At 46.0% G+C, this 26428-nt stretch overlaps 1 protein-coding gene across 1 annotated transcript in view; it reads left to right on the plus strand.

Moving 5' to 3' along the window:
* DYNC2H1 (dynein cytoplasmic 2 heavy chain 1) overlaps positions 1-26428 on the plus strand; it is a 552714-nt gene that overhangs the window by 49443 nt on the left and 476843 nt on the right. Inside the window, exons 13-14 of the mRNA XM_069759211.1 lie at positions 22318-22413; positions 24310-24471. Of these exons, the coding sequence (XP_069615312.1) occupies positions 22318-22413; positions 24310-24471 (258 nt within the window). The remainder of the gene's footprint in view (positions 1-22317; positions 22414-24309; positions 24472-26428) is intronic.

The following is a 26428-nucleotide window of genomic DNA, read 5'->3' on the forward strand; positions in this document are numbered from 1 at the left end:
GAAAGGAGAAGGTGTCTGCCCACCAACTGTCCTTATTACGGTCATTGTCTTTATCATATTAATCTCTGAGTCTTTGAATATCTTCTAACTTATGTGAATACTGGCAGCCATCTTAAATACAGTTAAATTTGCATTAGCAAACATAAGGGGAAAAACTTATTGTTTCACAGCATAAGAATATATAAAAGTACAAAAGAGTATAAATATATATATTTTCAACTTGACAACCCCCCCCTAAACACTAAGTTTTTGCCTAAAAAGAAAGATCCTTCGAGACTGTCCATGTGATGGGGAAAGGGGAGGTGGATTTCTTCATCCAGACACCTCAGAAGCTCTCCCCTTGTGAGAGGCCTCCAGGCAGCTGAACCCTTCACTAGCTTCACATGGAGTTCTCCCGCTGTCCCTAAACTAAATCTCTTAGCATCATCTCAGAGTAAAGGGTATTGTCTATCTTCTTGAGGGGGACGTACTTGGGGATCTCCCCTGGATCAGTGCCATCATACTCTGGTGGGTCTACTTCTTGGTTGAGGAAGGTGCCAGTCGGAGTTGCCTCAGTGATAACCTTTTTATACAGGGGAATAACACAACAGAGGATTATCGATCTAACTACAAGAAGGGCAATCAGTACCAGACAAGCTTGTTGAAGGAATCCTTTGAGCCCACCCAACCAGCCGGAAAAGAAAGATGTGTCTACTCCAACATTAGTTTTTAATTCTGCTGCTAACCCATTTATCTTTTTAAGGGCTATCATGGTCTTTCCATTTACCCCAGAGTTCTGAGGGATATAGGTACAACATTCCTCTCCCACCATCCCACAGACTCCTCCTTTCTCAGCTAAGATCATATCAAGGGCTAGTCGGTTTTGGAGGGTCATTCTAGTGTTAGGGCCTAACTCCTCAACTATACCTTGGACAGCATCACAGGTAAAATTGACAAACCTTTGTTCACTGTAATATATGTAATTGATCCAATCAACATTTTTATTAATCTGCACCTGTGGGATTATAGAAGCAAAGCTAGCATAGATCTAGTTCTGGGCTTTAAATTGGTCAGGCACCCCCCTTGGCACTCCAATGCCATCGACATATATCAATGGATTTTCTTCATAACTCATATGGAGCTGATCGAGACTTCTCTTCTTTCTGGTATATTCATCAGGTGTCTCCGGATCCCAAGCTAAAATCTTGAACTGCATAGCTAGTTTAACAAGGGTACATTGACCTGTCCAGGCATTAGGCAACCTAGGACGGAGCTTACCATCTCCACATAACCAATAAATGTCGTACATATACTGTGTATGATTAGCTAGCAAGTCAGTATCCAGGGAACTGTTCTCTTTACAGAAACCTGTCTCGAAGACCCCTACTGGTGTACCTGTAGTGTCGTGGGAATTATAGCAGGTATAATCAGCTAATACGGTTATCCCTCCTGGGACCTTTAGTTTAGGTGCTTCATGAATTAGTGGGACATAATCTGAGCAATCAGTGGGCTTTAAACCCTTCAACAGATTCATAACAGAGGCAGTGGTATTAAGTATATCCAATATATCCCCAAATTTGATCATCTGGATAATCTGTGGCCCTAAGCAATTTATCCCACATTTGTGTAATCATAGGGTAAATGAAAATAGAACTGACAATTTTTTTCCTATCGCCACGACAGCACCCATACGAGAGAGAGGGGATCCGCCCACCATCTGGACAGGAACCTACAGGATTTAAAGGGGCGGTCCCCCTCACCACTCCAGTTTGGGTTCCTGTCCGGATGGTAGGACCCTGCAGGATGTCTCTTACCCAGGTCCACCAGGCCTCTGCGCGGTATCCTTGAAAACGGCAGAATCGGGGACTCTGGAAGCAGCGTCGGGGGTGTTCTTTTTCAGACCCCTCCTCGTCTGGCCGTACGGATGCGATCCCAGGGGTCGGGCAGTGCCGCCCTGGGTCGCGTGAGCGCGGCTGGCTCAGCGTCCCTTCATACCGATGACCCGGAAGTGGAAGGTAGGACTTCCGGGGGAGGCTGGGGGAGGAGGCGCGGCTGCTGGTATTAAGCGGCAGAGGCTGCAGAGCAACGTGCGGCAAAGAAATGTCCTCGGTTGCGGACACAGAGCACCTTCAGGTGGAGGTGCCTGACCAGCGCAAGAAGAGCGACAGCAGCCGCTCCAAAAGCAGCAGCAGTGTGGTACGGGGGCAGCAGCATGCGGGTGCCTCAACGTCACATACGAATTCCCCTCAGAGACCGGTACTGCTCAGTTCAGCCTTGGTGAGTGTCATGACGAAAATCACCTGGTAGCTGATATAGTCTGTCTGTCATTGTGCTTTGTTTTAGGCAAAGAAATCAGCCAAATCTAAGCACAGGCAATGTGCCCTATGTACAGTTCCCTTACCTGATAGTTATCAGAAAAGGCTCTGCCAAACTTGTATTTGCCAGACCTTAGAAGAAGAGGCTCCCCTTCGTGCATCAGATCTCAGAGCAGTTATAAGGGAGGAAATTGATTGTTCCCTTAGAAGCAGTCGGCATGAGAGATCCAGGGAAGTATCACCAGGATCCAGTCCGTCGTTGCAGGAAGGTGAATGCTCACGTTCATCATCACCGTCCTCTTCGGACGAAGAAGGGAGACCTTGTTTTTCAGTAGATGTAATGGACGTACTGGTTAAGGCAGTTCGCACAACCATGGGGGTTGTAGAGAACAAAGAGCCAAGGTCAACCCAGGACTTAATGTTTGCAGGGTTGTGCCAGAGAAGCCGTAAATCGTTTCCTGTGGTAGATACTGTGAAGGACCTTATTAAGCGTGAGTGGGACAAACAGGATAAGGGTTTCCTACCATCATCAGCAAAGAGAAGGTACCCTTTTGATGATAAAGTCCTAGCAGAGTGGGTGAAAATACCTAAAGTGGATGCGGCTGTGGCCTCCACATCTAAATCAGGCACCTTACCACTGGAGGATGTAGGTCTTCTGAAAGACCCTTCGGATAGGAAAGCAGACATGTTTCTTAAAAAAGTTTGGGAAGCATCGTCAGGTGCTTTTAAACCAGCAATCGCAGGTACCTGCACAGCCAGATCAGTTATGGTCTGGGTAGCCCAGCTGGAGGAGCAGCTTAAAACTAAAATACCTCGTGATAAGATGCTGTATTCACTGTCCCAGATTCGGGATGGTGTGGCGTATTTGGCGGATGCCTCGGTGGATTCCTTGAAACTGGCGGCCAGATCAGCAGGACTTTCAAATGCTGCCCGGCGGGCTTTATGGCTTAAAACCTGGAAAGGAGACGCACAGGCTAGAGCTAAACTATGTACCATTCCATGCAGGGGTGAGTACTTATTTGGCCCGGTGCTAGATGACATCCTAGCTAAGGCTGAGGATAGGAATAGAGGTTTTCCTAAAGTGTTCAATCCCACCTTTAGGAATACCTTCAAGAGACGCTTCCCGTACCGGAGACCCTACTCAGCCCGAAATTGGGAGGCACCAGAGCCGAAGAAGAGAAGTTCAGACTTCAATACATCATCTTCCTCAAGACGTAGGCGAAACTATCATTAATTCAAATCTTCCTGTAGGGGGCAGACTAAAACATTTCTACACTCAGTGGGCCAGAATAACTTCCAGTAATTGGATCCTGGGTATAATTAGGTCAGGATTGAGATTAGAGTTCCGGGAAAAACCTTCAAATTATTATATATTGACTGCCCCTGGTTCCTTAGACCAACAGAAGGCCCTGGAAAAAGAGATTCAGACACTGAGACAGAAAGAAGTTATTGTAGAGGTTCCAAAAGAGCAGGAGGGGGAAGGATTCTATTCCCCTTTATTTTTAATCTCCAAACCTGATGGTTCCTTTCGAACCATCATAAATTTACGGAAACTGAACAAATTCCTACAATACCATGCTTTTAAGATGGAATCAATTAAATCAGCGACTAAACTTCTTTTTCCCAGGTGTTATATGACAGTCCTGGATTTAAAAGATGCGTACTACCATCTGCCCATTCACGAAGATCACCAACAGTTCCTCAGAATGGCGGTGTGCTTAAACAATCAGGTCAGGCACTTTCAGTTTACGGCAATGCCATTTGGATTATCTATGGCGCCAAGAGTGTTTACTAAAGTCATTGCGGAAGTAATGGCTCATATCAGAGAACAGGATACATTAGTTATACCCTACTTGGATGACTTCCTAGTAGTGGGTAAATCGTTTGTTCAGTGTAAAGATCGCCTAAACTGTATAATATCTTCCCTACAGGACCTAGGTTGGCTGGTCAACTTAGAGAAGTCAAAACTAAACCCATCAACAAATCAGATTGTCCTGGGTATTTTGCTAAATTCAGAACATCAGCTGTGTTTTCTTCCAGAGGAAAAGAAGCAGAAGATTATACACAAAGTCAGGGCTGTGATAAAGAAACCGGATCTGACCTTAAGAGACGCAATGTCCCTATTGGGATCGTTAACATCATGCATACCGGCTGTTCAGTGGGCTCAATTCCACACTCGGATATTGCAAGCCCAGGTCCTGGATACAGAGAGGAGTCTTCAAGGTCACTTAAGCGGAAGACTCAAGCTATCTACCACCACTCTAAATAGTCTAGAATGGTGGCTAAATATGGAACATCTGGCAAAAGGGGTACATTGGGAAATAGTTCCAGACAACACGGTCACAACCGATGCCAGTCCAATAGGATGGGGAGCTCACATAGGAGATGTTTGGGCTCAAGGACAATGGTCTCTCTTAGAGGCCCAAAGATCCTCAAATTGGAAGGAGCTTATGGCAGTAAAAAATACCCTGCTCAGATGGCTACCGTTCCTGCGGGGCTCGCATGTAAGAGTTCAGTCGGACAACACGACAGTGGTCGCATATCTCAACCATCAGGGAGGAACGAGGTCAAAGTCTCTGATGATCACCACCGCAGACATATTCAACATAGCCGAAGCTCATTTTCATTCTCTTTCAGCGGTTCACATACGAGGAGAACACAACATAGAGGCAGATTACCTCAGCCGTCATTCTCTGCGTCAGGGAGAGTGGGTCCTAAATCGGATAGTTTTCAAACAGATAGTGGGTCTCTGGGGGTTACCTGTTATAGATCTGTTTGCTACGAGGGAAAACAGACAAACCAAGAAGTTTGCATCCCTTCGGGTAGCGGACAAACCTTCTGTAGTGGACTCCCTTCAGATTCATTGGGATTTCCCTCTAGCCTACGCATTTCCCCCACTATGTCTGATCCCTCTAGTTCTCAGGAAGATCAGGAAGGAGGGGGCGAGAGTAATCCTAATTGCCCCCTTCTGGCCCAGAAGGGCATGGTTCTCCTTACTCAGGGCAATGTCCGTGACCGACCCCTGGGTGTTGCCGGTGAGTCCGGAACTCCTTTCTCAGGGTCCATTTCGTTATCCGAATGTGGAATCTCTGCATTTGACGGCATGGAATTTGAGAGGGAATTATTAAAAAGGAGGGGTTTTTCTGACGCTTTAATATCTACCCTTTTAAGTAGCCGGAAAGAAGTCACTACTAAAATTTACTGTAAAATCTGGAAAAAATTCCTTGCCTTTTATCAACAGCCCTTTACGGATAAAATTCCAATTCCGGCTATTCTGGAATTCTTGCAGAAAGGCCGGGAATTGGGTTTGGCGGTAAATACCCTTAGAGTTCAGGTATCTGCCCTGGGGGCATTATATAATAGCAATGTGGCAGGAAATAGATGGGTATCTAGATTCATGAGAGCTATGGAACGTAGTAACCCTGTACATATTGTTAGATTACCGCCATGGGATCTAAATTTGGTTTTGGATGCTTTAACAGAACCCCCCTTTGAGCCATTAGATTCTGTCTCCATTAAAAATTTAACTTTAAAGACAGCTCTGCTAGTGGCCTTGACTTCTGCTAGAAGAGTGAGTGATATGCAAGCGTTGTCGGTAGACCCTCCTTATCTAATGGTCTTTCAGGATAGGTTAGTTTTAAAACCGGATCCAGCATATCTGCCAAAGGTAGCTTCTAAATTCCATAGAAGTCAAGAAATATATTTACCATCATTTTGTGATAATCCAGTTTCAGCAGAGGAGCAGAAATGTCATATGCTAGACGTTAGAAGAGCAGTATTACAATACCTGCACAAAACAGAACCTTGGAGGCAGAGTAGGGCTCTGTTTGTTTCCTTTCAGAATCCAAGGAAGGGGGCGAGTGTAACAAAGGGCTCTATTGCCAGATGGATCAGAGATGCGATATGCCTTGCCTATACTGCCAAAGGTCAAATTCCACCAGAAGGCATCAAGGCCCACTCCACCCGAGCCATGGCCTCATCCTGGGCGGAGAGAACGGACGTCTCCATAGACGTGATATGTAAGGCGGCAACATGGTCATCTCCTTCCACCTTTTATAATCATTACCGTCTTGATCTATCATGTAAGGCCAATTTAGACTTTGGCCGTTCAGTACTTAGTGCTGTAGTCCCTCCCAGGTGATTGGTCTTTTAAAGTCTCTCGTATGGGTGCTGTCGTGGCGATAGGAAAACCGGTTTTTACGTACCGGTAATAGGATTTTACAGAGTCCACGACAGCACCCGCACATTCCCCCCCGTAGTTAATCACTGGTTTCCTGCACTCTATTGGAAGGTGTGCTTTTAATTGTCACTCTCTAGAAGGTGATGGTATTTAGTAATGTTTAAGTATTTATGATTGTGTACTAACTCAATGGCGGTGTCCCTTATACTCTGAAACACAAACTGGAGTGGTGAGGGGGACCGCCCCTTTAAATCCTGTAGGTTCCTGTCCAGATGGTGGGCGGATCCCCTCTCTCTCGTATGGGTGCTGTCGTGGACTCTGTAAAATCCTATTACCGGTACGTAAAAACCGGTATTGGCTATACCCATCTGTACTATTAATCTTTCATGATATTGTACAAACTTATTATTGAAGGAGGTTGTGGAATTTAGGCTGTCCCATGCGGTTACCAATATTATTATATGGAAATACGAAAAACCAAAACATCATGTCCCCTTATTTGCCACTAGTCTGTTTGACCAGCTTGCACTGCGATACGTGGATCCACGTCGGCCTTCCTTCCAGCTTTACTGACATAGGAGTGATGAGGAGGACCTGGTAGGGACCGTCATACAAGGGTTCTAGTCCGTGTTTTCTGACATAGCTTTTCACGACCATAAAACCACCAGGCTTCAAATTATAACCAATATCGGTTTCTGCTGAATCTGGAAGGAAAGAAGGAACTAAAACATAGGTGTTAGCAACATTTTTACTAAGCTGAATAACATTTTGAACAGCACGGTCAGTTTCTTCTGACAACTACTGAGACTGAAAATTTACAACTGAGAACCTAGCACCAAACAATATCTCATATGGGGACAGGCCATGTTTTGCAATAGGGGTAGTACGAATATATAAGAGCCCTGGCCATGGAGCCGTAGTCTCCTGCATCATTTTGGTCAATTGTCCCTTCAGTGTGCCGTTCAGCCTCTTAACTTTCCCACTAGATTGTGGATGGTACGGAATATGGAGGGCTACAGTGGATCCAAGCATTGTCAGAACCTCCTGATACACATGAGCCTTGGTCACTTTCAACAACTTCTGGAACACGATATCTGCATATAACTTCCATCACCAGTTTCTTTGCTGTGGTCTTTGCAGTCACGTTGGTAACGCATACCTTCAGACTTAGGCAACGTGATGTGGTCCACCTGGAGCCTTTGGAAAGGATAGTCGGGCTTAGCAAGGTGCTTCGGGGTTACACGTTGAAGTTGACCGGGATTGCAGGTCTGACAGATACCTCGATGTGTGGGCCCATGCGCCCACGTGGCAATAGCAGGGTACATCCGCTTAGGGAGACACACAAGTTGGTCCTTTTTCCAGAGACCATTGTCCATACATGCTCCATCAGCTTCCACTGTTTCATTTCTTCCTTTGGGGACATTCTCTGCATCGTCATTAAGCGGTCTCGCGGGGTCCGGCAGAAAACCTCAGTCTGGCATAGATCATCAGGTTCCTGTAGAGTCAGTGTTTCTTGTAACTGTTTACGCTGAGAGCCTGTGGTCACCATAGCTGGTATGGGCAGTTCAACAGGTAGAAGAGCAGCGGCCTTTGCTTGCATATCCGCAAAGGCGTTACCACCAGTCTGTGGACTGTTCCATAGTATCGTGCTCCTTAACTTTGATAATGGCCACTTGGGTAGGTAATTTGATTGAGTCCATGAGGGTTTTAACAGCTTCAACATTCTTCACTGGAGTCCCGGCAGTAGTAACAAACCCTCGATTGGTCCATAGGGCTCCAAAATCATGAACAATACCAAATGCATACTGTGAGTCCGAAAATATTAGCCCGTCTGTCTTTGGCCAAAGTACATGTAGTAGACAGATCCTGACGTTCTGCTTCTTGTGCTGACAGTGAGGGAGGGAGTGCAGCTCCGTGCACTACAGTATCTTCCATAGTAACAGCGTATCCTGTGTGGAGTCTGCCAAAATCATCACCATATCTTGAACAGTCTTTCAGGGCCTTGTAGAGAGGTAGCATTATGCGGGATGCGTCCGGTATCCACTGACAACAATAAGTACATAGTCCAAGAAAACGCTGGAGTTCAGTCTCATCCTTTGTAGCTGACGGCTATTTTCCTTTCTTCTGTGAGGTGTCTGGCACCCTGAAGGAGACAGTGACCCAAAAATATCACTTGACCAAGGCAGAACCGAAGTTTCGAGGTCGAAACCCGACAGTTCAGATCTGCCAGATACTTGAGGAGGCTAACAATGGCAACAATGGCTTCCTGCTCTGTTCGTGCACACAAGAAAAGATTACCCACATACTGAAGCAACGTGACATAGGGATATTCTAACTGACAGGGTTAAAGACACTCGCCCATATTTTTTGCAAACTGATTGGGACTGTTTTGGGCCCCTTGTGACATAACTGTCCACATCAATTGTTGTCCCTGATAAGTGAATGCAAACAGAAACTGGCAATCTGGGTGTAATGGAATGCTGAAGAAGGCATTGGCGAGGTCGATGACTGTGAACCAAGCAGCATCCTGAGATATCTGGGACAAGAGTATATGGATTAGGCACCACCGGAGTTTCTAGAACAGTAGCTGCATTAACTGCCCGTAGGTCTGTGTACCGGCAGGGGGTTGGCCGGGTGGGGTCTTTTTCTTAACGGGAAACAAGGGCGTGTTACATGGGGAAACACAGGGTACCAGGGCACCATTATCGAGTAACGTTTGTATTCGCCCATTGAGGCCCCGCTCCTGATCATGTTTCAAAGGGTACTGATGGACTTTGGGAACAGGGGCACCAGGTTTGAGAAACACTTTTACTGGTTCTACAGGTATTATTGGGGGTGGATCTGGGCCTATCAGGGCCATCATAACCGTGGGAAGGGCATGTAAGATACACATCTCATTATGTTCATCTGCATAGGGGTTATATAAGTAAATACCATCTGACCATCATCTTGGAATAATATTCTGGAGCGGAACTGTGATAATAAAATCTGTCCCCAGTAAATTTACCGGACATGAGGGAGAGATTACGAACTGAGCAGTGACTTCAGGGAAAGGTCCCACAGGGATGGGTTTTGTAAGAGTATGTTTATTGGGTCTGCCATCTACTCTAATTAAAACAAACTCTTGATCTGAGAATTAACATAGCGAGGGAGATTTCCAGACACAGGGTTAAAATGGATATTGAATCTTGGGCCACTGATAAGGAACCAGCTGCGTCCTTGTACTGAGCTGGGGGCTAGAGAGTGCAGCTGCTTGATTTAACCTCTAATTTTACTGCTGATACAGAGCGGGTTAAGTTCTTCTGAAAACTTTTAATTACTTTTAGTGCATCGTCCGGAGTGGAATTCTTGATGTCAGGTCTAACTGACATTATTGGCTCTTTCAATTCAGATTTAAGGCCGGACATCAAAGTTGCCACAAAAAGATGTGAATAAGCTTTATTATACAGTGAAAACCCCAAATCTTTAAGTACTACCATAAGACGCCCATAGAACTTCTCGGCAGTCTCCCCCTTGTCCTGTGTGACATCTGTGAGGGGGGTAGCTTGGTCCGCTCGTCTATCTTGTGCCCAAACCTTTAAAGCATTACAGAAATCAACATCACTCTCATAGGTTCCCCGTTCACATTATACATTATGCCACCCTCAATAATTGGAAAATACCCCTCTCCAGCCTTCACATGGAGTAAGTGTAACAGATCTTTCCGGGGAGTGGAATAAATCTCTCGATTCGCTGCTATTTGTCTATAGAAAACCATGGGGGATATTTCTGAATCGGGTGACTAAAGTAGGAGGGGGTGGATACTCATAACCACCAGCAATACTAAGCATACCAGGGACTGGTGCTGGCGGTGGCTGATAATAAGTGCCGTCAGCGTTTAGCAAGGGAAAGGTGGGGGCTACAACTCCGGGTCTTCTTGCTTCACAATTGTAACAGACCTGTCTCCACTGAGAATTAGTAACTCCGCATACATCACAAATCCACCCGGCAGGATCATAGTTTTGGCAACCCAGGATATATTGGAGCTTTGGGGTTGAGGGGCATAGGGCTTACAGTCGAGAGAAGAGACTTGATTTCCCGGGGAGGGACCTTATCATCTAGCAGGGAGCCCCCCTGTTTCAGATTATTATTTTTAATTGTTTGTCTTTCTAACACATTACCCTCAATCACTTTCTCAGTTCCTTCCTGCACCACAAACATCCAGTTTTTCTGTCATAGTAATACACAACTTTCCTTTTTTTTTTTTCTCAACGTAACAAAAACAGATCCGAATTCACTTTCTCTGTTAATCCTTAATTAGCTATATATCAACCATTCAACTTGAAACAGATGAATCTTTTACCAATCTTACAATTACTTACAAGTTTCCTCTAAAATAGGCACAATTCTTTCACTTTCAAATTCCAACTTAAACTTACGATATTTCTTTCTAATTCAATACAATATTGTACTATTGCTTTAAATAAAGCACAGATCTTCCAGTACGTATTACACAAGGATAGAAAATTCAGAGAGGACGCAGCGACTCGCCCCCTCCATACCAGAAACACAGAACTGATAAGAACATCACAGCATTCCTCAACACAAAAGAGAGCAATAGCGCAGATGTTTGACCCCTCCCATCCCAAATTTCACACAGAGACGAAATACAGCAGTTCTCAGACTTAATTAATTTCTACAAAACCTTCATCGCACAATTCATATGCCAGAACACCTTAGAAAAACCAATCATTGAGAATGTTTTCCTCATCTTTGGGCTAACAGTATCAGATTCAACACACAAATTCAAAGTCTTCTCTTACTTCCATGGAAACATGATTCTCCTTTAGAGCTAAATATCCTTACTTTGTCGTGCATAGTACCAGAGCGGCCGTATATAGTCTATTCCACTAGGTTTACCTGTCCCCCACTGGGACAACCCAAAAACGCGGTACTCCGTGAAAGGAGGAGGGAGTCTTAAACTTCCCTCCGAATACCTCTGGATATATATATACTGTATACTTCTATATATTCCTGAGTTACGTATCCTACCCAATCTTCGATCACCTCACCGCGCCTGATTCTAACAATGATCAGGAATTCAGGATATTTTGACTATAAAGAGAATTACATCACTGGTCAATCCGGGGTGTCCGTCCCTTATGAGGTACGGTTCGAGCACTGGGCTCCCAACGGAACTACACCTCTATATGATTCCACCCAAAAATCACCCACCATCGGGGACAAACCTCAGATCCTCTTTGCAGCAACAAACACAGGAAAACCACACCAAACGGTCAGTCTGGACAGTATAACTGCCAACTTACCGTGGTTGTTGTGGGGGATGATCAGTCCCAATTTTCCAGTGCCCGTGTCCGCTCCGAGGGTCCTTTGTCTGGTTGTCCTCCGGGGGGCAGAGGCGTTCCTGGTTGGGGCCCCACGTTTTCGGGCGCCAAGCTGTTGAGGGAGGATCTAAAGTGATCCTTCACGGTTGACTCAGTGATTTCCAGATTAATCTACAGGGCGTTGCCGGCAACTGAAAATGACCAGACGGAGACTCGTGCCTCTGTGTGGGGGATCGAGCAGATCTCTGTGCCCCCGTTTTATTGTCTGACTTTTCATAGTCATAGAAATTATACTTCAACCAATCAGCATAAGAACACGTTCACAGTTCTTAACCTATAAGAATACAGGAAAAACTTAACCCATGAGGATACAGGAAAAATGGGAACTACAGATATGGTCATGTCTTTTTGGCATAGAAAAACATATTAACAGATGCCTCAGTCTTGTATAGCGATACACCCACGAGTCTCTTATCTGGCTCACTTGAGTTAGAATACTCAAGGTCTTTATACCAATTATGAACCATAGACTAGCTGAATAACAAAATATCTTCGTGAGAAACAGGACAGTTATTTCATAGCAGCTGTAATCTTCTACCTAAGTAAATAACAGAATTTATCTTTAACCAAAAACAAAATGGAGTCAAAGCACAAAATGGAGAATCTTTCATAATTTGTTCCTTCACAGCATCAAATTTAGAAACTGCATTCAGTTTCCTAAAGTCATTACAAAACCGAATGGAGCCATCCGATTTAGGTATCAACACAATTGGACTGGACCAGGCGCTGTGCGACTCCTCAATGACTCCTAAGTCCAACATTGCCATCACTTCCCGGGAGACGGCTTCACGGCGGGCTTCCGGAATCCGGTAGGGCTTCACATGAACAGTGACGCCAGGCTCTGTGACAATCTCATGTTTCACCAACTTAGTCCGGCCAGGTTTTTCGGAGAAAAACTGTCGGTTCTGTAACAAAAATTGCTTAACCTCAGATTTTTGTCGTTCTGAGAGAGTCTCGGCAACCTGCACCTCCGGTACGGTAGGTGAACAAACCGGACGGGGCAGATCTGCCGTTAGGGCAGAGCGGTCTTTCCAGGATTTTATCAGATTCACATGATAAATCTGTTCCGGTTTTCTCTTTCCCGGCTGGTACACTTTATAGTTCACTTCACCAACTCTTTCTCGGACCTCAAATGGGCCCTGCCATTTCGCCAGGAATTTACTATCCACCGTAGGGATTAGGACCAACACCCTATCGCCGGGTGCAAATGTACGGACCTTAGCGCCTCTATCATAACTTTGCCTCTTGGCTCCCTGGGCCTGTAACATATGGTCCCTAACAATGGGCAAGACAGCGGCAATACGATCCTGCATTTGTGTTACATGGTCGATCACCGTTTTAAAGGGAGTGACTTGACCTTCCCAGGTTTCTTTTGCGACGTCCAGCAGTCCCCGGGGACGACGGGCGTACAACAGTTCGAAAGGCGAAAACCCTGTGGAAGACTGGGGAACTTCCCTAATGGCAAACAGCAAATAGGGTAACAAGTAATCCCAGTTCTTCCCATCTTTGTCTATCGCCTTCCGGAGCATCTGTTTTAAGGTTTTGTTGAAGCGCTCAACCAGGCCATCTGTTTGAGGGTGATAGACAGACGTACGCAACGGGTCTATTTGTAAGAGCCTGCAGAGCTCCTTCATTACCCTCGACATAAAGGGAGTCCCCTGGTCGGTGAGTATCTGTTTTGGAATTCCCACCCGACTAAACACTTGTACCAATTCCTTGGCGATCGTCTTGGTAGCTGTGTTACGCAAAGGGACGGCTTCCGGGTAACGAGTGGCATAGTCCACGATGACGAGGATATGTTGGTGCCCACGTGCGGATCGGGGAAGGGGCCCAACCAAATCCATCCCAATTCTCTCAAAAGGGACCCCAATGATAGGAAGGGGTACCAAAGGGCTACGGAACCGAGATTTAGGGGCCGCGATTTGGCACTCTGGAAGGACTCACAATAGTTACGCACATCATAATGTATTCCAGGCCACACAAAACAATGCAATATCCTTTCTGTGGTTTTCTGTACCCCCAGATGTCCCCCCATTATATGTCCGTGGGCCAAATCCAGTACCTTCCGCCGATAAGGTTTGGGTACCACTAACCGTTGCACTGTGTCTTCCCCTTTTTTTTCTACCTGGTAGAGCAAATCATTTTCAAGAACCATATACGGGTACGCTAGCCTAGTGTCAGGTTCTACGGGTACCCCATCTATCATTTTTACATTTTTCCTAGCCTGAGTCAGGGTAGGATCTTTCATTTGCTCGCTGTGGAAGTCATCCACCTGGACCCCCAAATCCGGCAGGCAGGGTGCCGGATGGATATCTGCCACCGCCTCTCGCTGGGGTTCCTCAGTTTCCTCCGTTTCCCCCGCCATGACGGAAAAGGGGTACGGAAGGTTAGATTCACTAACCTCCCCAGCAACATCTTCCTGTGGGGTCTCCTCTAGGGACTCGGGACCTCCAGATGGCATGGGAGAAGATTCACGGGTACAGCTACCGTGAAGGAGCAACTGATTCTGCCACAACTGCCAGAAGTAGGGAAAATCCCTGCCCACTTTGTGCTGCACTGACCCATAGGGAGTAGAAATCCATATGACCGCTGTTAAGTACGAGCAGGTGTCACCATGCACACACATCACAGAAAACTTGTCAGACGGACCAGATGGAAGTGCCACCAGACTAGCTTTCACCAGAGTCACCACACTTCCAGAGTCTAGTAATGCCACAACATTTTTCCCATCAACAGATAATTCACACAGGTGTTTCGCTGTATCATTTTGACCCGCATTCACACTCACTAGCTGTGTAACCAAAGACATGCGTTTTTTAGAGTCTATAACGTCGCACTGCATGGGTTCAGCGGTAACAGGACAGTTCGCAGAAACATGACCCTTCTCATGGCAGCGGAAACACCTAACAGGTCCCCTACTGAGACCACCGTCCAATACTCTTGGTCTCGGAGTGCGAGCAGTCCCGGGCTCCTCCCCCACAGTTTTAAGCGATTTTCCTTCACCCGTGGTCCCTGGAACAGTCTTACCGGTTCCACGAGGAGGAGGCACAGACCGGGGGTTGGCGGTGTCGTCGGGAAGTCCTTCTGCCACGGAATAACGCTCGACCAACTCCACAAGTTGATCCGCTGTCGTGGGATTTCCTTGGCTTACCCACCTTTTCAGCGCTGGGGGTAGTACTCTCAGGTACTTGTCCAGGACAACCCGCTGGATTATTTCGGGTATTGTCAGTACCTCGGGTTGCAGCCATTTCTTTGTCAAGTAGATCAGGTCGAACATCTGAGACCGCGCCGGTTTATCTTGCAGGTATGTCCACTGATGTACCCTCTGTGCCCGGACAGCCGTCGTCACACCGAGCCGGGCCAGGATCTCAGCTTTCAGCTTCTCAAAGTCCTGAGCGACCTCTGGGTCCAAATCATGGTAAGCTTTTTGGGCCTCGCCGGAGAGAAACGGGGCAATCAAATCGGCCCACCGTGCCTTCGGCCACTTCTCTCTCAATGCCGTCCGCTCAAACGTTGTCAGGTATGCCTCGACGTCATCTTCTGCAGTCAGCTTTTGCCAGTATCGACTCACATGGATCCTTCTGGACTCTACTTCCGGGTCCGCAACAGGCATGCTCGCCAGACGCTGCGCCACCTGTTGGAGAAGTTGGCGGTCTGCAACCGTCATGTCGACTATCTCTTTCAGCTGTGCGGCCATCAAGCGATTAGCTTTGTGCTGTGCGGCAGTGGCCTGCTGCTGTACGGCAGTGGACTGTACTAAGGCTTTCACCACGTCTTCCATGCTGTCGCCTGTGCCACGGTATGCCCGCGTTCTCCACCACAATGTGACACAACAGTATGGGATCGCGTTTGCTGGGGTCAAAAGCCACGTGGTTTGTGCATTGAATCTGAGGCATACAGCAGGTTTCTGAGCAAGCTGACCTCAGGTCAGATTTATTAACGTGAAAGCAACATAGAAAAACAAAACATAAAAATAAATCCTAGCCTGTCCGGCGCTAACTAAACCAAGACGTTGCTATCTCAACAGCTGGGGGCGCTTCTCCCACCCAGCTAACATTACACAATTCTTGAACACAGCTCTCACTCACGTTGGTCTCACACAGACAGGCAATCTGTGTGCCCCAGGCTGACGCTGGAAACCCCCAGCTGGTCATCTTTTATTCCTGCACTTATTAACCCATTAGCACCCTGAAGATACTGAGTGGCCTAATTCACATAGGACAAACATCTGGGCGAGATATACCTGCCTCCAACTACCACACCAGCATGAGTCTTACAGCCTCAATCCAGGCAGGACCTGATGTTTGGGGGACTTATGTCACGTAGGCAGACAGTCTTCCCAGTTAGTGAGCATATCAAAGCCATGATACTGGAGGAGTGGAAGGAGGCAGAACATCGGCTGGTTTTGACTAAAGACTTCAAAGCTCGTCTACCTTTCGAGCCAGAAGAAGTCAAACTTTGGGAGGAGATCCCATGGATCGGAAAGCCGACATACTGCTAAAAAGGGCTTGGGAGTCATCTGCAGTCCTAATTAAGACCAACATAGCAGCTACCTCGGTAGCTCGGTCTATGTACCTATGGATGGGTCAATTGGAGGAACATCTATCCAATAAGACCCCCGGGGCTGATATTTTAAGCTCCCTTCCTATCATGAGATCTGCCATGGCCTTTCTATCTGACATGACTGCTGAATCGGTCAGGTTTTCAGCAAGAAATGGTTCTTTATCCAATGCGGCTAGAAGGGCGGTCTGGCTAAGATAATGCCTCAAAAAACAAATTATGTTCTATTCCTTTCTCAGGGGCGAGGGTATTCGGTCCTTCCCTAGACACTATCTTAGAGTCAGCCTCTGATAAGAAAAAGGGTTTTCCAGAGGACAAACCTAAAAAGGCCTAGTCCTTTCGGAGAGGTTTTCCCTTCAGAAGACAGTCCGATTACAGAGGGGGTAGATCCAATAGAGGATTCAGTAGAGGTTCCTGTAACCAGGGCAATAGAAACAGGAGTTTCTTCTTTAGCCCATCCTCAAAGCCTAAGATGCAATGACGCCACCCTTATAGGGGGAAGGCTCCGCCACTTTGCAGAGAATTGGGCCCGAGTCACCAAAAATCAGTGGGTTCTTCGGACCGTGTCAGAAGGTTACAGCATCGAGCTTTTCTCCCCTCCACTGGACAGATACATCGTACCTACGATGGTCATGCAAAACTCTCCCATGATGTTAGACTTAGAGGACATGCTTTCCTCAGAGGTCATAATTCCAGTACCACCACTAGAAGTAGGACGGGGTCACTACTCTTCCCTATTTTCTATAATGAAGCCTTCCGGCGACTCTCGCACAATAATAAATTTGAAACCTCTAAATGCCTGGGTCAGGTATAAGAGGTTTCGCATGGAGTCCATACGCTCTGCAATCCTCCTAATAGATTGGGACGCTGTGATGTGCACTCTCGACCTGAAGAGTGCCTATTATCAGGTCCCCGTCCACCCCTCATCTCAGAAACTTCTGAGGTTTGTGGTGGTGCTGCCGTCCGGGACCTGTCACTACCAATTCCAATGCCTTCCGTTCGGGCTTGCCTCAGCACCTCGTGTGTTTACAAAGCTGGTGTCAGAAATTGTCGCTTTCCTGAGAAACCAAGGGATCAAGATAGTCCCATATCTCGACGATTTTTTCCTGGTCGCAAGAGCGCCAGAGATTCTGTCAGATCACAGGAACCGGACTGTATCGGTGATGGAGCAGTTAGGATGGATTATAAACTGGCAGAAATCCGACCTGACTCCGGAATGCAAAAAGATCTTCCTGGGAGTATGTCTGGATTCGAGAAACAGAATATCCCTGTTACCCGAGAACAAGCTGGAGGCAATCCGGATCCAGATCAGGCTCCTATTAGAACGCAGAGCATCAATAAGAACGGCCATGAAAGTACTAGGTCTGATGACTGCTTGCATACCGTGTGTAAGATGGGCACAGTTCCATTCAAGACCTCTGCAAAGATTAATCCTCTCCAAATGGGACCGTCGTCAGTCTTCTCTGGACAGTTGTTTAAGGCTGACGTATTCAGTACGAAGATCTCTCCTCTGGTGGAAACAACCAGAGAAGCTAAGAGTCGGGGTGTTATGGTCTACCGATCCCTATGTAGTAGTAACTACAGACGCCAGCGCCTGGGGCTGGGAAGCCCATCTAAAGGGCAGGATCTTACAAGGGAGGTGGCCAGCAGATGTCGTTCACAGCTCCTCCAACTTCAAAGAGTTGTATGCTGTCTGGGAGGCGTTAAGAAGGAACCAACACACCCTCAAAAATTGCCATATCAGGATACTATCCGACAATGTTACAACTGTGTCTTTCCTGAAGCATCAGGGAGGCTCAAGACACTATCCGCTTCAGGAACTGGCGGGAAGAATATTTCGTTGGGCAGAAAATTCGGTCCTATCCATTTCGGCAATCCACTTAGGCTCCCAGAATGTCATAGCAGACTATCTGAGCAGGAGACGGGTGTTTGCAACAGAGTGGGAACTCAATCAGGAGATCTTCCAGGATCTATGTCTTCGCTGGGGAACTCCCAGTATAGACCTATTTGCAAACAGGAGGAACTCAAAGGTCTCAAGATTCTTCTCGCTGAACCCTCAAGATCTCCCGGAAGGGATAGATGGTCTGAGCCAGGAATGGACGGATCCTCTCTCTTACGCATTCCTGCCTCTAGCGCTGATTCCAGCTGTTCTCAGAAAAATCAAAGAGGATCGAGCTCGAGTCATATTGATTGTACCATTTTGGCCGAGAAGGAGCTGGTTCTCTCTCCTGGTGGATCTGGCAATCGAGAGCCCAGTAGAGCTTCCTCTCAGGGCAGATGTAATCCACCAGGGTCCGGTGTACCACCCGAATCCAGAGAATCTCCATCTCTCAGCATGGATCCTGAAAGGAACATCCTGAAGGCAAGAGGGCTATCGGATCAAGTGATAGCTACTATAAAATCCAGCAGAAAGCCAGTCACATCGGCAATTTATTTGAAAATCTGGAAACGTTTCTGTCTGGAGGGTGGCAGGTCTGAGGTTACGGCAGGCGCTCCCGATTTACCCAGAATTCTAGATTTCCTGCAGGCTGGGTTTGACAAAAGTCTCAAACCAAGCACCTTGAAAGTGCAGATCTCGGCACTTAGCTCTTTTTTCGACTATCCCCTAGCATCCCACCCCTGGATAGTTAGATTTATCACAGCCACCCAGAGGTTGCGCCCCACTATTAGACAATTGTCGCCGTCCTGGGACCTTAATCTGGTCCTCAAATTCCTTTGTAAAAATGTCTACACCTCGGCCGATAATATGCCCATTCCAGTCCTCACTCGTAAAACAGCTTTCTTAGTGGCGATTACTGCGGCTAAGAGGGTGGGGGAAATTCAGGCCCTGTGCACTAGGGACCCATACCTTCAGATTAGAGAAGATAGTCTAATCCTTAGATTGGATCCCTCCTTTATTCCAAAGGTGGGAACGGTTAAAAACAGAAATCAGGTAGTTGTGTTACCATCCTTTTGTAATAACCCGGCTAACGAAAAAGAAAAAGCTCTCCATTCTCTCGATGTCAGACAGGCAGTTTTAGACTACCTAGCAGCCACCAACTCGTGGCGTATTGACCCAAATTTGTTTATTTTATTTGGAGGTAAGAATAAGGGAAAGAAGGCCTCTAAGGCCTCTATTGCTCGTTGGATCACTTCTGTGATCTCTGAGGCTTACCAGTCAGAAGGGCTCCCTCCTCCAAAGGGTCTCCATGCACATTCTACTCGAGAGATAGCTACTTCCTGGGCTGAGAGGGCAGGCGCCTCTCTTGAACAGATCTGTAAGGCAGCAACTTGGGCTAGCGCCAACACATTTTGTAGACACTATAAGCTTGATGTTTTGTCTGGTCAACATACTGCATTTGGGAGAAAGGTTCTCCAAGCGGTAATCCCACCCTAAGGAGGTGCTTTGGTACTCTCCAGGGTGCTGTCAGGAGGGACGTCCTGGAAAATAGGTATTAAGCTTACCGTTAATTATGTTTCCAGGAGTCCATACTGACAGCACTGGTAGTTCCCTCCCTGGTGATATTGTTATCCTCTATGTAAGGTAGCCTGACATAAGATGTATTATGTTTCTGGCATAAAATGTATTATGTATTATGTTTGACATATGATGAAATATGTTCCTGACAGATGATGTAAAATATTTATTTACTATTAAAGTTATTTTCTGCATTTCCATGAGGTGGTTCTTGTTACAACACTGAGGATTGGGGGGTGGGACATGCCCTTTTGAACTCTCCTGTGTTTCCTGTCCCAGCAAGGGGGAGGAGGACGTCCTCCAGGGTGCTGTCAGTATGGACTCCTGGAAACATAATTAACGGTAAGCTTAATACCTATTTTTTACCACCTAAATGTCGGTAACTTCTGAACAGGTTACAGGAGCCGACAGACTCCAAGGCCGCTATTTGGTCATGAATTACAATCGCAAACATCAGGACCACGCAATCACAATCTGAGGGCACCAATTGGGATAAAGAGGAAGCCCCCACACTCTGTTAACCATTTGTAATGATGTAGTCACTATTGACAGCAGCATCTAAGGGGTTAAACAGATATGGACGGTGCCAACATTGATCGTGGCTGATACAGCAAGTTGTCAGCTATAGTGTACAGTCGACAGCTCCTCGATTGTCACCTGTATGGGGATACTATTCTCTTATATCTCAGGTCAGTTAAAAGACATATTGGCTGTCATTAAGGGGTTAAAGGAGTTGTACGGTCTAAAATGAAAAGTCTGCAGTCACTCTGTGTAACTGCAGACTTATGAATCCCCCCCGCGCATGGTCTCTGAGCCGGGCATGGCGGAGACTTATGCAATATGCATCCTCCCTGGCAGAAGCTGTCTAGTGGGTGCAGTCTTGCTCCATTCAAGTGTATTGAGCAAGGCCGCGCCCTCTGGACATCCGCTCCCAATGGACAGCCGCGCCCTCTGGACAGCTGCGGCTTCTTGACAGCTGCACCCACTGGACAGCTGCGGCCTCTGGACAGCCATACCCTCTGGATATCCATGCCCTCTGGACAGCCACGCCCTCAAGACAGCCGCGTCCACTGGACAGCTGCAGCCTCTGGACAGCCACGCCCTCTGGACAGCCGTGCCCTCTGGACAGCCGTGCCCTCTGGACAGCTGCAGCCTCTTGACAGCCATGCTCTCTGGACAGCCACGCTCTCTGGACAGTCGTGCTCTCTGGACAACCGTGCCCTCTGGACTTCCGCTCCCACTGGACAGCTGCAGCCTCTTGACAGCCATGCCCTCTGGACAGCCGCACTCTCGCTCTATACTCTTGTATTTAAAGTTGTTTTTTTTAAACATTTTATATTAATCAACTTTTAGGTTTTTGTGATTGAAACAGGTAACAGAAGCAATGGCACCATTTTTTGAAGTTTTATAAAATTCTGTTAAATATCCTTATATATTATTTCTATACACTCTTTTTCAGTGATTACTTTGTATCTCTGTTCATACTGCACCGACACACACAAATGGTACACCATTTGAAAGGTAAACTTGCCCTCTTCAGCAAGAAAATAGGCAAACAAATCCACGATATGATCACAAAATACAGTTTAAACATTAATTTTCATAAACCTGCAGTAAGGAAAAATGACCTGCAGGTGGCACCACACTACTCCAAAGCACACTACCACAAAGCTGCTTACCGACATTACAAACAAATCCTAACATTTGCCTTGGGGGCTTTCCAGCTTTCCGAACTCTAGCCACATTGGAGGATTGCGCACTTCACTGCAGGTGAGTCACATATGCAAACACATTGTAAACACGCACTGCCTATTCAGCTGCACACTTGCTCCATTTATACTCCACCAACACACAAAAATGATACACCATTTCAAAGGTCAAATTACCTGCAGGCGGCATTTGCCTTGGGGTCTTTCTAGCTTGCCGACGAGCTTGCCCAGCCTATTTCAGCAAGAAAAGACACAACCACACATTCACGATTTGATCAATAAATACAGTGTAACCATTCATTTTCAGAAACCTGCAGAAAACAACAATAACCTGCAGGTGGCACCACGACCTCAAGAATTTTTTTTAGCCTCTACGTATCAAACCAATTTAATGTATTACCAATCTACATATATATAAATACCTCTCTGTGTTCATCATCTCATTAAATATATTAACATTTGACCAGCTTGATTTTCCTGAAATTGCCTGCGCCATCAACAACCAATGTGCGAAAATTTCGCACGGGCCAACTAGTATGATTTTATTTAAAAAAATGTGCATTATGAGGAAACTCCATTCATTTGATTCTTGTATGTAAATGGTTCCCGGTTTGCTGTAATCCAATGAGAAACCTGTAGTGAAAGAAAAGTTGCAGTGTCAGGATAGGAAATCGAGAATATCCCCAGTGCTGGCTGTGTTGATCACTGTACCACTTTTTTTCTGTGTTTTTAGGTTGCCCATTTCTACAACACAATAGACCAGCAGATGATTCAGAGTCAAAGACCAATGATGTTAAAGTCCGCATTAGCATTTGAACAGATTATTAAGGTCAGTATCTTGTATACTTCAATGTAGATTTTTTTTTTTCATAAAAAGGATTCTATCAGCAAGATTATGCTATGTAATCGGAGAGCATGTAGGGGCAGAGAGCCTGATTCCAAGGATATGTCACTTGTTTGTATTAAAACTATCGGTGTTTTATCAGCAGGAGATTATCACTGCAGGACTAGATGTCATATGCAAAGCAGTCCAGATATTCTGTATAACCCCGCCCCCACAACTGATTGACCCCTTCATATTTACACTGTACATTGTTATCAAGATGCCAATCAGTGATGTGGGCGGGGTTATATTGAGATCAGCATTCACAGCACTGCTAGATCTACAGGAGTGAAAACAGGGAATTTATCAACCTGCACCAAGCAGCTTAGTAAGTGATACATCGCTGGAATCAGGCTCTCTGCCCCTACATCATGCTGCTCTCAGATTAGATAGCAAAACCTGCTGACAGATTCCCTTTGAAGAGGTTTTTCCATCTTTATTGCATGCTTGTCTCATTTACAGAGATCATGTCAACTTTCATGAAATCTGCTTTAGTAAACACTTCTTCATGTACTAACAGTCCTGGATCATTGTTTCTTGAAGCTCAATACACATGAGCAGCTCTGTGCTGGATCAGTCGCAGGATAGACACAAGCAGTGCTGACCGAACTTTTTGACTAATGGGGTCTTTTAGGATTCCAACTTGGTGCCTGTTGTTCTATTTTTCATATAAAATATGATGGAATCTGCGATGAAGCCTCCGATGTACAGAACATGTAACCGTGATCTTACACAGACCTGTTAAAGGGGTTGTTTCAACTTCTTAAATGGGTAAAGTTGCAAATTGCTTGTAAAAATAATACAAAATTATCTCCGTTCACAAGAATGGAAGGATTTTTTATGTTGTTTATTGCTCATTGCCTAGGTTACCGACCACCTCTTCAGTGTATCAGCAGTGATTGGCTTCCTAGGCAAGGAGTGCAGCGCTTACAAGCTCCGTTGTGCTGCTCTGCAGGCGGCTGAATTGCTGACTCCTGACAGCTTCCATGCTCTTGCGCTCCTCCAATGCTGAAGAGGCAAAGCTACCTCTGCTTTAGGCAAGGGTGAGGGCCAACTAATGCCCCTAAACAATGCCGCTGGCCTAAAAAGTCCGCTATCATGGGCATGGCGGTCAGGAAGCCACAAGTCAGGGGAGCGGTGTGCTCCTGAAAATCAGGCCTCCTATATAAAAGTGGAGACCGGGCCTCTGTAACTGGTTGTCTCATCTGAGACATTCATAGCATCTCCTGTCCATAAGCCATGCATTTCCTTAATGGGAACTAACCCGAACAATTACCAAGATGTCTGCTGATGGCTGTCTTCTCCATAAATATCCCTACTCTGCCAAATGTGCATTAATACTTCAATTCGGAGAGAGGAATAAGGCTACGTTCACATTAGCGTTGCGTCGGGCGCAGCCGCGGCGACGCATGCGTCATGCGCCCCTATATTGAAACATTGGGGCGCATGAACATGCGTTGTCTTGCGTTTTGTGATGCATGCGTCATTTTTGGCGCAAGCGTCAGGGCGCAGAGGACGCAGCAAGTTGCATTTTTTTGGCATCCAAAAGCAAGCCAAAAATGGACGCATGCGTCACAAAACCATGCGTTTTTGCATGCGTTGTGCGTTGCGTTGCCGACGCAACACACAACAACGCAAATGTGAACGTAGCCTAAGCGGCTTCCAGACACCTCTGATAGCCGGCAGGACAAAGTTTGGGGGACAGTCATGTGCCCGTGAACATTGGTGTTGGCGGTATCCACTGACCTTAATCTGTACGGCCGGCTTTATAATATTTGTATAGGTGCTTCTCACATAATATATATATATATTTTTTAATACTGATGTTTTATCCTTTGTCAGAGTTCTAGGACGAGCTCCGGTGAACCTGGCCAAAAAACCCGTATTACATGGGACAATCCTAGAGAACTTCAGAGTTATATTGAGAAGCTACAAAGCGTAGCAGACAAACTTTCTACTGAAAATCGAAAACTGAGAAAGAAGCATTCAGACTTCAGTCAGAAGGTAAATTACTGTTGTGTAATCAGTCATTGAAATCTAGTCCACAGGACCAACACTGTAAAAAACATGGGAAAAAACAAAGACTAATATGTGCATATTTAGGGTCCTCATAGGGACATCCTGAGTAGAGTTGTGACATTTTTGATTAATACAGAACTTCTACAATGTAGGACGTACAGTATCTTCTCTTAAAAATAAACAGTTTTATGTGTTACTGATGAAACTGAGAAGATATCAAACCCTTTATTAAAGAGGTTGCCCACTTCTATATTATTGATGACCTTACAATGTGATAGTTCACCCGTATCAGATCTGTGGGGTCAAACACCCAACCCCTCCACTGAACTGTCATCCTTTTCAGAGGTGGATGGATGCAAACAGTGTTCAGAGCTGAACAGCACAGCTCCATTTATATTGGCCGCTCTCGAGTACAGCAGCTTAGATCTATTGGAGTGAATAGCAGCTGATTTGCAATAGCTAGGAGCAGCCACTAAACAGTGTATAGAACCATGATGTTCCATTCAGTATTTACATCCCACTGCTTTAAGAGGTAATACAAGCTGATTAGTGGAAATGACAGGTGTTGGCCCCACTAATCTCATATTGATGAACTATCCTAAGGATAGGTCATCAATATTGAAGTAGTGGACAACCCCTTTAAGTGGCCTTTATATCTGATCTAATACTGGAGATATCTGAGGTGGGTGGTGAGGTAAGAAGAGGCTCCTCATACTGCTGCCCACACTACCTGACACCAAGAATGCCCGTAAGAAGAAGCTGCTCGCATTGCTGTCTACACTGTCTATCTGACCTAATATTGGAGATACCAGGGGTGATGGGGTGAGAAAAGGCCGCTCACACTGCTGTCCACATTATCTGATCTAATACTGGAAACACCATGAATGCTGAGGTAAGAAGCTGCTCACACTGCTGTCCATCTGATCTAGTGCTGTAGATAGCAGGAGTGCAGGGGTAAGAAGAGGCTGCTCACATTGCTGTCCATCCTGTCTGATATGTTACTGAAGACATCAGTGTGAGCAGCCTCTATATAGAGTGCCTTGTGAAAGTATTCGGCCCCCTGGAACTTTTCACCCTTTTCCCACATATCATGCTTCAAACATAAAGATACCAAATGTAAATTTTTGGTGAAGAATCAACAGCAAGTGAAACACAATTGTGAAGTTGAACGAAATTTATTGGTTATTTTAAATTTTCAAGGAAATTCAAAAACTGAAAAGTGGGGCGTGCAATATTATTCGGCCCCTTTAACTTAATACTTTGTTGCGCCACCTTTTGCTGCGATTACAGCTGCAGTCACTTGGGGTATGTCTCTATCAGTTTTGTACATCGAGAGACTGAAATTCTTGCCCATTCTTCCTTGGCAAACACCTCGAGCTCAGTGAGGTTTGATGGAGATCGTTTGTGAACAGCAGTTTTCAGCTCTTTCCACAGATTCTCGATTGGATTGAGGTCTGGATTCTGACTTGGCCATTCTAACACCTGGATACCTTTATTTGTGAACCATTCCATTGTAGATTTTGCTTTATGTTTGGGATCATTGTCTTGTTGGAAGACAAATCTCCGTCCCAGTCTCAGGTCTTTTGCAGACTCCCAACGGGTTTTCTTCAAGAATGGTTCTGTATTTGGCTCCATCCATCTTCCCATCAATTTTAACCATCTTCCCTGTCCCTGCTGAGGAAAAACAGGCCCAAACCATGATGCTGCCACCACCATGTTTGACAGTGGGGATGGTGTGTTCAGGGTGATGAGCTGTGTTGTCTTTACGCCAAACTTATCGTTTGGCATTGTTGCCAAAAAGTTCTATTTTGGTTTCATCTGACCAGAGCACCTTCTTCCACATGTTTGGTGGGTCTCCCAGGTGGCTTGTTTAACTTTCAATGACACTTTTTATGGATATCTTTGAGAAATGGCTTTCTTCTTGCCACTCTTCCATAAAGGC

Source organism: Ranitomeya imitator, chromosome 3 (assembly GCF_032444005.1).
Source record: "Ranitomeya imitator isolate aRanImi1 chromosome 3, aRanImi1.pri, whole genome shotgun sequence".
In the NCBI taxonomy this organism is placed as follows: domain Eukaryota; kingdom Metazoa; phylum Chordata; class Amphibia; order Anura; family Dendrobatidae; genus Ranitomeya; species Ranitomeya imitator.